The following is a 14,112-nucleotide window of genomic DNA, read 5'->3' as shown; positions in this document are numbered from 1 at the left end:
ACTACCTATGTAATAGTGAAGAAATCTATGAGCAGCTCAGAAAGCATATATAGGGGCAAGAGGTTGCAATGTCTTCTTTGAATTCCATCACACCCAAGTATAACCTAGCATTCATATTTGCTTCTTGCTAGTAGGTTTATTTCTCTAGGCAGTAGATATCTAGCAGATTTTTCAAGCAATGATATACATTATGTGAAAAATAACTTGAACACCATAAATTGTTCTGTCATACATAAGGAAAGCTTCAGTGGTCTCCCTAACAAGAAAAACAAACCCTCCTCCAAAATATGGAAGTTGCATCTGGAGATGGGAGACTAGACTTAGAGGTATTGTCCATTTGTGTCACTGAAGTCCAAGATTACTTTGGTTTGTTTAAGAAGTGTAGTAGCTCTCTTAATACTAGAGTAGAGCCAAAATGCAAGTGTTATGTGTTGGTTTTTTTTTACTTAGTGTGAAATTCAGACCTTAAAATTGAATCAGTACAAAACAATCCCGTGATATTAAGATCTGAAATAAGTACAAGTATTTGCTAATGAAAACAAACTAAAGCTAGTTACAGCTGTCGTTTGTTCTGTGTACTTTTGTGTTCTTCTTGTGAATTAGTTATCTGTAGTATCACTGGCTGAAGATGAATAAAAACAGATGCATAGTGGCAAGTGCAAATAGCAAATCAAATCGCAAGAGCCATTTGTTCAGGGAAGTCCTCAAATTAATAATAAACTATTGAGATCTTTCTAATCTTCCATGATGAAGGAATGAGTAATAGGGTATACTTTGTTTCCTAGGTAACTTTTCTTCCCTCTTTAGATGTCTTTGTGTAGCTTATGTTCAACTAACTTTAACTCCTCTTGAAAGTCCTGTAAGTATCACAAATTTTGACAAAGAAGAATGTAAACTAAACGCTGGGGCCCAAATTTTATCTCTCACAAGCATCCTTTGCCCTGCTATAATGAAATTCGGAGGGGAAATTTGATGTTAGGTGTCTGATCTAAGTATCTAGTGCAACATAAGTGTGTGCAAACAAACTGCATGATGTTGTCTTGAGCTGAGCTTGGGCTTCTGTTTTACACCTGGATTCAGATGTCCAGAATCACTACAGATTCTGCTCTTGATTTATTTGTACAGAAAAGTGACTGCAGTAGATGAAGGTTGTATTGTCTCTTGAAAGGCATTTGCCTGGTCAGCCATAAAAATAAGAAAAATGTATATGAAAGAGGGGCTACTTCTGACGTAAATGAAACAATGTACTCCTAACTTTTTTTCTTATTTTTGTATATTTTAGGGTGATTTTAAAGGTGTTTACTGACATTAGGAAAAAGTTAATCTTATATCTTGTAACTTGTGTTTTTTTTAACATTTGTAATTTTTTTTTGAGTTGTCAATTTAAATTTGTATTTATTTATTATATTATGTGCAGTGGCATCTGGATAAGACACTGTTAATAAACTGAGTAAACCATTTGGTTACAAGGTTATAGGTAGAACAAAAGGTGTAAGTATCCTCATGCTTGTTGCTACCAGCAGTGTTCAGAGCAGATGCAGAGAAACTGACCCATTTCTGGTATATCTCATAGAACTGGTCAGAAATATACTCCGGGTATGTCTATGCTACGACGCTGCAGCTGCACACTGTAGCACTGTAGTGTAGACACAGCAACAGAAGGGGAGAGGCTGGTGACATGCCGGTGTCTACACCAGTGCTTAGGTTGGCTTAACCACATCTCTCGGGTGTGAATTTTTCACACCCCTGACTGTTGTAGCTTGGTGGACCGAAGTTTTAAGTATACACCAGGCCTGAGGTAATTTTGCCACAGTTCTCTTTTTCTGGAATCAACTTTGTACCTGGCCAGTGGCCCAGCAGAGATTACAGACTTCAGTGGGACATTCCCCTGTAACAGTTTGATCTTGGAATGAACAGATACCCAGAAAATTTTAACTGCAGGACATCTGTATTATATGCATACAATCACGGTTTCTCCAACATCTAGTGGCATTTGAGTAAGAAACCAGGCTCTAACAGAATAGATAGCTATAAAATGTCTTGAAGAGTTTAAATAATGAATTTCCTTCTTGTATAAATACAAATCTTACGTGCTTTGCACCAAATCTGTCTCCTGTCTTAGAGTAGGGCATACTGTTACTCACTTTTTTTTCCCAGGTAGTCTCGAGACCAAAACTGCCTAGAGCATGCCTCTCCTAGTTATAGTTATCTCTGTGCGTGTTTGTTTGTTTGTAAGAGAATCAACAAATCTAGAATTCTGTTTGTGCATTGTTTCAGTCTGCTTCAATGCTAAGAGTATAGTTTTGAGGAAACAATTCAGAGCCTCTCTGCATGTAAACTTACATCATTTGAAATAAACCAGTTAGTTAAACTAAACAGGTGCAAAAGGACACTCTTATTTCAGTTTAGCTTAGACCTGTTTTTAATTCCTTAAACTAAACCAACTAAAAACTGTCCACAGCCTTTTGCACCTGTTAACTAAATTGGTTTTAAAAAAAAACAGTTTGGTGAAACTGGTGCAACTCTGGATATATGTGCCTATACAAATGTTCAGCTTAAGTCCTCATTTCTTATGAATAGTTTAGAATCATAAACTTGCCTAGCATACAACTCTTTAGATATCAGCAATTACTTGAGCTGGGCCAAAATGTTTGCAACCTTGGTTTAGAATTAGAATGTGTAAATATTTTCCCACTGTGTCTTAACTCAAATTTCATGATGAATTTTAACAGGGTAGAAAAATCACGTCTTGGGTTGAACCTAAGCATGACACAAATCAGCCCACTTGGAATAGAATACTTGCTTCAGCTTTAGTTCAGAGAATACTTCCCCAGTAACTAGAAAATTCTGGACTTAATTATTCATAGGATGTGAAAGTATTTTGATACCGTTACAGAGGGGTTCTCTGTAAAGTGCTGTTTTTATTTGCTTGTTGATGTATATGAATCTGCTTATCTAAACCGTACATACAGAAGTATGCAATTACTTTGCTAGTAACTTTTGTTGGATGCTTAACAGTGTTTCATAGGCCCTGATCCTGCAGTAAGAACTGCTTACGTAGACCCCTACACCCACACTGAACTTTGCTGAAGTCAGTAGGGTTCTGTGTGGATGCTGGGAACTGCTTGTGTGGTTCTCTGGGCAGAATGAGGACTATGGTGAGGATAAGTTGAATCTATAAAAACCATAGACTTTTTCTTTCGGGGAGGAAATTCTGATACATTGAAATGTATCTTAAAAACTGTTAGTGTACAGCTTTATTTTTATTTTAGTTCAAGTTATTCTTCAACTGCTCTGGATTTTGAGACTGAACACAAATTGGATCCAGTGTTTGATTCTCCAAGAATGTCAAGACGCAGTTTACGCTTGGTCACTTCAGGATATAATGCAACAGATGATGCCCAAAATGACAACATTCATAGCAATTCCTATATTGGAAACGTATCTTTGTCAGATCAGTCATCCAGGTAAGCAGACTTTATTTTTTTTATATATTTAATGCAAGTTACCTATTGGCAGATTCTAGGTTTGCCCATTTAATCATGTATCAGACAAATAATTCGTTGCTGATCCAGAACTCAGACTTAATGTTGGAATGTGGCAGTGCGAAAGAGACTCTTCGATTTTTACTGTAGTAAAAACTGAAATAAACTTATAATTAAAGAGCTTAGATTGCATGTTTCTCAGTCTTGTGCAAAGGGAATTTTGTCTTAATCTTAGACAGAAAAAACAGCTGAAAGGAAAAAGATGGTTTCCTCTCCTCCTCTTATTAAACATAATTTTCAACAGTAGAACGAGGACTAAATTTCAGCTTTGTTGCATTTTGCTGAGATAAGAACTCTGTGGCCAATGTGCTGTGCACCAACTCAGTAGTGCCAGTGGCCTTTTTTTTTTTTTAAATCTGGTCTTCGGAATACTTGCCTTTGAATTATTTTGCCAGTGAAACAAACATTTTTTGTTCTGTTAAACATTTTAGAACACAATGTTGACTGTGAAATTAACTATATCTTAAATGAGAAGAGTGACTGTAATAGAAGCAAATTTATGATCCTAACTCTATAAAACTTTTTCACTTGTTCAACTGTCTGCATTGCAAGTAATCCCCTTGACGTCAATGGGACTACTCACTCACCTGCTTAAGATTAGTCCCACTGAAGTCAATGAGACAACTTTACACACTGCAAGTAACAGGTAAATCAGTCTTTCTAGGATTGTGGCCTAAATCATGAAAATTCAGATGAGAAAACATACAAAGGTGGCTATTCTTCATAAGAACTCACTAGAGCCCTTAAATGAAACTGTACACTGTTGATAGTTACTCATCTGATAGTCTAACATATAACATTTGGGTATATGAATCATAGGGTTAGAAGGGACTGCAAGGGTCATCTAGTCTAACCTCCTAGATATGCCGAACTCTGCTATACAAAAATTTAAATATACAATTAATATTCAATATGTAATCTAGAGTAAAATGTCTGAAATGTTTGCAGTTGGATATATGCTGAGAGCAAGGGGAGACAAACCAAATGTTCATCTTGTATATAGCTTTGGTCACCAGTGAAACTGGTTAGCCTAAAAAGCCTTTTCAGTGCAGTTTGTATCCCCATCAATACGAAATACTTAAATCAGACTAAAATTAATCATACAAAAATTAAACTCCTTACATACTAAATGCGGAGCTTAAAGCTTACTTATAGAATCATAGAAATGTAGGTCTAGAAGGGACCTTCAAAGGTCAAGGCCAGCTCCCTGCACTGAGGCAGGACCAACTAAACCTATACCATCCCTGACAGGTGTTTGTCCAAACCATTCTTAAAAATGTCACAAGGGGGGTTCCACAACCTCCCTTAGAAACCTATTGCAGAGCTTAACTACCATTCTAGTTAGAAAGTTTTTCCTAATATCTAACTTGAATCTCCCTAGCTGCAGATTAAGCCCATTACTTCCTGTCCTACCTCCACTGGATGTGGACAAAAATTGATCACTGTGCTCTTTCCATTAGCCCTTAACGTATTTGAAGACTGTTATCAGGTCCCTCCTCAGTCGTCTTCTCTCAAGAAGACTAAACATGCCCAGGTTTTTTTAACCTTTCCCCATTGATCAGGTTTTTTAAAAAACTTTTTATCATTTTGATTGCTCTTCTCTGGACTCTCTCCAATTTTTCCATATCTTTACTAAAGTGTGGTGCCTGCAACTGGACACAGTACTCCAGCTAAGGCCTCGCCAATACAGAGTAAAGTAGGACAGTTGCTTTCCTTGTCTTACGTATGACACCCCTGTTTAATACACCCCAGCATATTAGTCTTTTTCATAGCTGTATCACACTGTTGACTCATTGAATTGTGTGGTGCACTGTAACTCCCATATCCTCTTCAACAATACTATCGCCTAGCCAAGTTGTTCCCCGTTTTGTAATTGTGCGTGTGATTTTTCGTTCCCAAGTGTAGTACTTTGTACTTGTATTTACTGAATGTCATCTTGTTGAATTCAGACCAATCCTCCCAAGTTGTCAAGGTCATTTTGAATTCTAATTCTGTCCTTCAAAGTGCTTGCAACCCCTCCCAACTCAGTGTTGTCTGAAATTTTATAAGCACACTGTTCATTCCGTTATCCAAGTCCTTAATGAAAATATTGAGTAGGACTGGGCCTTGCTGAATCCCACTGATACACCCTCCCAATTTGACACAAACCATTGAAAACTACCTTTCAGTATGTTCTTTTTTGTTTAATGTTATGGCATCTCTTCATGTTCTGCCTTTTTTTCTTTAGAACAGCAAAGCAGCGCAAAAGTATGAGCAAGCAGTCTGTCACTGTGAAACATACTCCAAGAAAAAATGTATCCAGCTCTTCTATTTTTAGCCAAAGTAGTTTCAATAGCCGTGCCAGTGATACATCTGTGGTATCTACTGTATTGGATGAATCTTTGATTCAGGAGCAAACAGAAGTTGACCATTTTTGGGGTAAGTAATACAGTGCTACTACACATTTGAATATTTATGCCAGCCTGTGATGTGAAAGCTATTTTGAGGTTCTATTTGTTTTTTGTAGAAGCTTCCTTACCTAAAGAACGTTGATAGCAACATACTTATTACCATGTTTGTCTAAAGGTCACCACTTACTGTCTAAATTCTTACTATAGTTTTGGCAGAGGACACATTACCTTTGAATAAAATGTTTAACATATTATTGCTGCACAGTAAGACTGATATGCCAACCAAAATGTACTGCCTCTACATAGCAAAGATGCTCACTAGCAAGATGCTCTCTATGGATTTAGTGGTGTTCTGCTATTGTCATTTCTGAAGCTCAGCAGGAGTCTCCTACTGAAGGTATCATAAAGAAAAATCCTAGATAACAAGTTTAGTTAAAAAGATAAGTAAGTTACAACATGTGACTTTTATCATGAACAAATAAGAATGTGTGAAATGTGTTCAGTCACAACAGAGAAGCAGGAAGCTATTGTATGTGTGTTCATAGGTTAGTGAAGTTGTAGATTTGTAAATATATGAAATTTCCAGTGGATAGCAAAAGTAAAGATTATGGAGATTAGGCACCTGTGCGGCTAGTCCAATATTTGGATTATGTGATTCACATGACACCACCTTTCAACAGACACTTCTTCTTTTATGCTTTTGTAATTAATAGGTTTTTGTTTCAAGCCTAAGCACAATTGCATTTGGGATGCTAACGTTTTTCTGGCAACTGTACACAGAATGCAGATTTTAAAAAAGAGGTTTTATATAAATTGTGATCAAACTACAGAATAGTTGTGTGTGCATCATGAAGTAACGTGGCTATTTATTTATAGTACTCTGAGGCTGGTGAATCTGCAATTAATGACTTCTTAAAAGTTATCCGTTGTGTGAGAAATTGGAGGTAGAGAGAGAAGAGAAAAGCCTGGTGTAAATCCGTATACATCGAGCTGCCTAAAAAGGGAGACATGCCTGCCAGATTGCAAGAACTATAGAATGATCTCTAATTTCTAAGATGCAGCTTTGTCACTTTAACATCAAGAGTAGATTGGAGTGATGAGAGGACAGGTAATAAGCGGAAAGGTAGTATAGATAAAGCATTCACTTATGTTGCTTCGACCAGAAAGTTTAGACTCATTATCTGGAAAGTGCATTTATTGGTCATGAAAGATTAGTTTGGAGCAATTTAGTAACTCTTGAACAGAGAGAAAAATCCATATTACTAAGGCCTTGACCACACTAGAAAGGATTTGCTTGCATAGCTATTCCAGCAACCCTTTGTAGTGGAAATGCAACTTATACCAGCAAAAGAACTCTTGCCATTCTACCGCACTTCTGGCATAGCTGTGCTGGCAAAATGTTTAAGTATAGATAAGGCTTCAGTCTCTGACTGCTCAGACTACTTGGAGATGGTAATCCTTTCTGAACAAAGGTCTGATCCTCTACTCCTTGCTCATGCAAAAATCCCATTCACTCTGGAATAAGGAGTGCCAGACTGGGTAGCAGAAGACAGCATTGTTGTTGAAGATGTTGGTCCTGCTCTGCCTATAAGAAAGGGGCTCTATTAGTAGTAATGGTGTAATACCTCTTTGGGTTCTTCTAGGGAAAGCTTTTTCCCCAAAATGACTTCCTGTGGACAAGAACCTGGTTGATCTGCCTATTGCTAGGCTGGTGCTCCAGGTGATACTTTGTGCCTCAGATCCAGTAATCTAACCTGGATCTCTACTTCGTGTGCGTGCGTTTGTGTGTGTGCGTTTGTTACATGGATGGGGATGTACCATAGAAGCTGTATGCAGTAGCTCTGGGTAGGGATGAGAGAATGGATCTCCTATCTGCTGCAGCAATTCCTCCGATCTAGGAATGGCTTTGATGCTCCAAAGGAAATTCAGTTTTTGCTTCCTCCTCTCTTGGAGGGTGAGGGTAGCTGAAATGCAGATATCCTTGTAAAGACCGTTTTTAAAAAAATATATATTTTTTAGGAATCTCTTAAATACAAGAGTCTATATCCCAAATATCCAATAATTGATGTTAACCAATTTCACAACGCTAACATCTTATTTCAGTTTAATCTGTGGAAATGTAGCTTACTGTACAAATGTGTGTGTAAATAAACTAGACTTCAGTTACTCTAGACTCTAGTTTCAAGTTACTGATGCCTTAAATTTCCCCAAAAAGAAAAAAGCAAGAGACTAGCTTTCCAGCCACGATTATTTAAAAAAAGTCGTCTTTCCTTCCACTCTTCAACTTCCTAAGAAGAAACAGGGAAAACAGGGCTGGCCATAGTGGGACTTTATGATGCTGTCCCGTTACAGGCTGCTTGTTTCTGATTAGTAGATTTTTCAACTCCCACAACCTTCAATTGGAAGAAATTATACTGTAACTTTAGTCTAATATTCTGTGCTAAATTTGACAATGGCTGGTTTAGCTGGGTCTTCCAGTCTATGTATTGAACTGTGGTTGTAGTAAAAATGGTTACTAAGCAACAGAAACAGCATATGTTTCTAATTATCTAGCCTTCTCAATAGTCACCTGGGAGCTGAGAAATTACGTATGTTGGCGCTTCAGTTTTCTTCTTGTCACAACCTTCTTCATGGATAATGTAACTGTAAATTGTCACCTCAAAAATACCTGTATATACTGAAGTCCCCCACAACAGTTAATGAATAAATGTAATATTCTAATCTTAAAATGCATCTCCTTTGTGGGTTCTAGAAATAACAGAAATTTTTGTTTTGAGTACAATTTAGCTATAGTAGTTGTTTTGCAATCTGGAGACTTCTATGTAATTGTACTCAGTAGGAAAATTTTCTGTTTTTTAGGGCTTGATGATGATGAATGCGATCTTAAAGGTAACTGCAGTCCTCCAACTCTTCTCTCCCCCCCCTCCCCCCATTAGTAGGTTGCAATGAATGGGTTAATTGTTCTTTTTTGATACATCAGGTGGGGAGACAACAGTGATTCAGGGAAATGGTGATATAGCAACAGCTGAAACACAGACTACCATGATCAATGGCTATACTTGCAGTGACTGCAGTATGCTTTCTGAACGGAAAGAGGTCCTCACAGCGTACTCTGCTTCTCACATGCCATCTTCAAGAATTTACTCGAGGGATAGAAGCCAAAAATACAGGTCTAGTAAGTGATTTTCTTCCTTTTTTTGTGGTATTGTAAATGTCTTGTTTCTTGATGTATAAAGCTACATGTATTTGGAGGGTATAAAGATGATTCCCCCTCCCCCCACTGAATTTATCAAGACTAATTGAATTCTAAATACCAATTAGCATACATCCTATGATGAATTTTTGTTTGTATCAAGCTACGCTTCATGGAGTTGACATCTGCTGTGCATCAGAAGCTGACAATATGAATTTTCCACACAGTTACAGGGAATATAAATGTGCGACATCAAAATAAAATGATACAGAATCTGGCAGAAAATAGTTCATACTTTCAAATTGATCAAGCTCATAATGTGGTGTTGTAGACAGTATTGGTTCTTAGCGGTAGATGATTTTCTTTTACACCTCATTATAACAATGAGGGTCAGGTTATCATTTTGTTACTCAAATTCCGCTTTAAAACTCTTTTCCATTATAACTCACCAGTAATAGGAGCTCAAAAGAGTTAAACAAAAACAACCAAACATAATCAGCAAATTGTTGTTGTTCGTAAATATCATCTGCTCTATAGAAAGATTTAAAAAAAAAAAAAAAAAAATCCCTTCTGTTTCCTTCTATAGACTCTAATTTTTATTGTGTTCTATAAGTTAGGCTCTCTTCTCAGACCTTAGATCTAACAGGGCTCAAATTGTTTCTGAGGGAGGACCCAGAATGGAAAGGCTGTGGCTTCAGCAGTTTTCCTTCTCAGTGTACAATTTCTGGAGCTTTTTCTTAAGTATGGCTGTTGGCTGCCTATATGGAGTTCTGGTTTTCTAGGCTAATCTTTGGATATTGCTCTTCTTAAGTGCCTTCCTTTGGAAAGCAGAAAGTTTGATATCCTTCACCATCCCAACGCCTCATCTGTATTCTTTGGTTGTTGGTAGTCTTCTTGAAGATCAGTTTAGGAGGAAGGCATGCTCTTTTGTTGCCCTCATTTTCAGAATTTGAGGGTTGTTTCAGTTGCTATCCCTTCTGGGCCAAGGTGTGACCCTCATTTTAGCGTGTCCTGAATAGTAAGAAGTCAGTTTCTTGACACTCTTAGGGAAACTCAGGAGGATGCAAGGGAAATTATTTAGATTGTAAGCTCTGTGGGATAAGGACTGCCTCTTGCTATATGTTTGTACAATAGGACCCCAATCTTACATAGGTTTAATAAACTTTCAATATTTAAATGGGACATTGGAGTCTAGAAATCTTTCTTTTTTAATACCATCTCTCTTCTACACAAAACTCTCACAGGGGGACTCTCACAAGATTCTCATCTGTGAGGATACTTCAGCAGTTGAAAGCAAGATAGCCAAATGCTGGTTGGCTACAAAATACCAAAGCTTTTAAGAAAGCAGGAGTACAGGGATGATTGTGCTAATTATTATTCTTTTGCATGTGCACTAAAGTGGAGGAGACGATAACAGAGGAAAAGGTCTAGTAGTAACTGCCTTGAGTACTAGAAAAGCTTTGTATTTGACTTCCATGCACTTGGAAGTATGAAGAGGGAGAAGGAGAAAACACTCTCTTCCTCCCTGCCCCCTCTTTCAACAAGAATTCAACTTAAGCCCTTTTTTGTTCTAGGTTGGGATTTTAAGATTCTAACTGTTCATGGGTTCAGCATGGAGAAATCCTGAGTTCTGAAGATAGGTAATTAATTACAATTTAAATGTTGGCAAAAGTGATTAGCTGTCTTCAAGTTTTCAATCCCATTTAACCAGGAAAGGCTTGTAACTTGAGCCTTTTGCCCTGGGAAAACGGTCACTCCAGACCATGGTTTAGGCATGCCAGCATTCCAGAAACTTTCACTGCTGTTGCTTCAGGTATACTTAGCCATAGATAAATGGTGAAGTTCAGAATTAAGGCCTGTCAAACCAGCACCACTCACAATTGCTACACTTCCACAAATTTTGTATCCCTGGATAAGTAACTAAAATTTTAGCTATTTCTAGTTTGGTATCAACAGGTGGAAATGCAAGTAGTTAATAAATGGAGAATGAAATTGTGTAGGGAAATAATTTTGTATTCACACTTTTTTAATAGGAAACACCCCTTTCTACATGAATAAGATTCTACGATTGATCAAATATACTGCAACATCTTTTGCATCACTGTTAGTGCAACTATTTCAAATGGTTTTGCTGAACCTGGGTTATGAATTTAAAGGTACCTTTTTTAGTGGTCTTCCCTTCCTCTGGCTCCTCCAAAGCCACTACCTCAATAAAAAGCCCTGTGCTTTTTTTCTTATGTGGCTTTTCATCCATTTCACCTGCTGCACCATGGTGTCTTCCATAGTAATTTGGCTGGTTTCTCTTATGCTCACTTGCACCTTTTTTTTCCTTGGGAAGTGTCCATATACAGGTATATGGTAACTGTGTGGTTTTTTTCTGTTTGGTCTTCTTTTCTTCCCAGGAAATTGCATGGGCAGGGGGAGGTCGGGGGGGTTGACACTGCCACACTGTAATTTTTTCAGTGTTTTCAAAATGCAGTTTTCTTGCTTCCTCTAGACTTGAGCTTCATATTCCTAAATCTCAGTTTGTTTTAGTTCTGCAAGGTTAAGTCTCCTCATTAACACTTTCTCTGCAGGCTGTTCTGCTGTTTGTAATGTGGTGCTTATTGCCTGTCCCTTGGGGTATGTCTACATAGTAACTAGACACTGGTATCAGGCCCATGCTAGCCAACTCGGGCTCCCTGTGAGGTGGGAGGGTCCGGGCTCCCTGTGAGGTGGGATGGTCCAGGCTCCAGCCCAAGCCCAGAAGTCTACACGGCAATGAAATAGTCCCGCAAACCCAAGCTGGCTGGCACGGGCCAGACGTAGGTGTCGAGTTGCTGTGTAGTTATACCCTCAGAGTAAATCTTCTAACTATTATGTTAAAGTTGACAGAAAATAACTGTATCCTTCATGCTCAGCTGAAAGGGATTCCTCATCTTCCTCCCACTCCTTCAGTAATGCTTTTTCTGCCTTTCTGATATCGGGAATGTCTGGTCTCTCCTGGATTCTCCACTAAAACCAGGGAAGTGGTGTAGCACTTGGTCCGCAACTGAAAGGATGGGGGTGTTCAACAGTGTTGGTTTTTTGAGTAGAGTATTGGAACTAAATAGGTGTAAAGCAGTTCTGAACACAGATTTAAAAATAACTGCTCCTCCTGTCGCATCCTCAAGTAATCCATGTTTCAGTTGCTACCTGGTGAGGCTTGAACTAATTCTCCATTGCCAATAGTGTGTTCCACGAAAAATTGTAGACTGCTAGATCTGAATTTGAGATTTTTTTCATTAGCAATTCAGATCTTATCTAATCAAGCTTTCCTGGAAGGTGCTACAGACAAACAGAGAACTGGTAAGTTTGACTTCCCAGGTACCAAGCAAGTAGAACTCAAAATTAAGCATTCAGTTTAAAAACTGCTTCCCCAAATAATTAACTGGGGGGAGTGTGTGGTGACAAATTCTGAGAGCCTTGAATCTCCCCCAAGGCGCGGTGCGGCTGGGATTGTGCAGATTTCACTCACTCAGACCGTGGGGACAGGAGCCCTTTGGTCAGCCGATCCCCGGATGGAGACGGTGCCCAGACTCAAACACACCACAGGAGGATGGATAGACACAGAGACAAGACAGTCCTCAGTCCGGACAAAACACAGAAATAATTACCTGACCAGATTCCTGATGTCAGATCCCGGGATCCCTACCAGAACAGAGTGGGAACCAACTGGTTCGATGGCGTAGACTTCACTGTGGTCATGCACCCTTCCGTTCTGGCGGAGGACCCTTAGGCCAAATGCCCAGGTGCCAGCTTGCCACGGCCATGCTAAGAACGGTCAGGAGTCACACAGCCCCAGTGAAGAAGGTTGCCATCTCGGTGGAACCTCCAAATTGTCAAAGTCAGATTCAAGGCTCACAGAATTTGTCAGACCACTCTGTTTATTAGCAAAGCGCTTTTCCAGTGCACCCAGATATGTGAGCCCTCTGCAAAAGCTCAAGCTAACTTATTTATACAGATACGCCAAAGCCAATTTAACATAAGAGACAAAAGGAAGCAGAAACTGACAAATATACATACATATCTTATTTGCATACTAACATTTACCAATCTCCTAGCTCAGTAGGAGCTCTAAGTTAATTAGTTTGAGGACCCATTGTCTCACACTCCTTAATGTTTCTCTTCCTGACAACTGTGTTTCAACAAACCCACCAGATGCATTTCTTTAATGAATTATAATTTCAATATAATTCATTCTATTTTCACAGTGGTATGTGAGTTAAACACCTATTTAACAGTTGCACTGTTTCAGATGCAGCCTTCAGTTAGGGGGCAAGTACCCAATTGACTTCCAAGAAGACCACAGCAAAACCAGGAAAGAGTAGACTAGACTTAGTTAATATTTGTAAGGCAAAAAACAAGAAGGAAAAAGGTTTGACCCACAGGGTAGAGGGGCTTCCTTTAGACATCATAAAGTTGCAAAAAATGTACACATGCATGCCCTCTGCAAGTCACCTTACACACCAAATACCTTTTTAAGGTCTCCTGTAGGTGGCTTGGCTTTATAACTAAATAAATCAGGTCAGTTTACTTGTTAAGCTAGCTATCTGAAGTTTTGGACTCCAGAGAGTTAAATTCTATACCCTCTTTCTGCATGTATTGCAGCTCACTCGAATTACTGTGGAAGTATGAATGTAAAAGACTTTCTCAAAGAGGATGGCCATCTTGGTATAAATGGGGAATCCTTGTGTAAGTATGGTTGGGTTGTTTTTGTTTGTTTGTTTTCTCTTTTCTGTCTTTTAGCTTTGGGTTGGAGTCCTGGATGTCACAGTGACATCTAGATGATATGAAACAACTCTATAGAAGTTGTATACCTGAACAGTAGTTTTGTGTTTTTTAATTTAGATGCTAAGTATTAACACACAAGTGTATTGCTGCAACATTTTCTATAGGAGCAAATATCTGTGGGATTTTGTCTTGTTAATCTTTCTTACCTACCTTAGTTCTTGGTTTTGGAAAA

The 14,112-nt window shown here is 38.5% G+C and overlaps 1 protein-coding gene across 25 annotated transcripts in view; it reads left to right on the top strand.

Annotated features, from left to right (window-relative positions):
• Positions 1-14,112, top strand: part of SUN1 (Sad1 and UNC84 domain containing 1) — a 63,205-nt gene that overhangs the window by 20,041 nt on the left and 29,052 nt on the right. For 12 of the 25 annotated variants that reach the window (XM_073362066.2, XM_073362075.2, XM_073362067.2 and 9 more), the window contains 7 exons: positions 3,273-3,467; positions 5,773-5,963; positions 8,795-8,824; positions 8,916-9,110; positions 11,162-11,284; positions 12,396-12,455; positions 13,758-13,841. In XM_073362066.2, the coding sequence (XP_073218167.2) occupies positions 3,273-3,467; positions 5,773-5,963; positions 8,795-8,824; positions 8,916-9,110; positions 11,162-11,284; positions 12,396-12,455; positions 13,758-13,841 (878 nt within the window). The remainder of the gene's footprint in view (positions 1-3,272; positions 3,468-5,772; positions 5,964-8,794; positions 8,825-8,915; positions 9,111-11,161; positions 11,285-12,395; positions 12,456-13,757; positions 13,842-14,112) is intronic. The other 13 variants (XM_073362076.2, XM_073362081.2, XM_073362078.2 and 10 more) reach the window with 6 other exon arrangements.

This window comes from Lepidochelys kempii, chromosome 10 (genome assembly GCF_965140285.1).
Source record: "Lepidochelys kempii isolate rLepKem1 chromosome 10, rLepKem1.hap1, whole genome shotgun sequence".
Classification (NCBI taxonomy): Eukaryota; Metazoa; Chordata; order Testudines; family Cheloniidae; genus Lepidochelys; species Lepidochelys kempii.
This window is presented reverse-complemented; position numbering and strand designations above follow the sequence as displayed.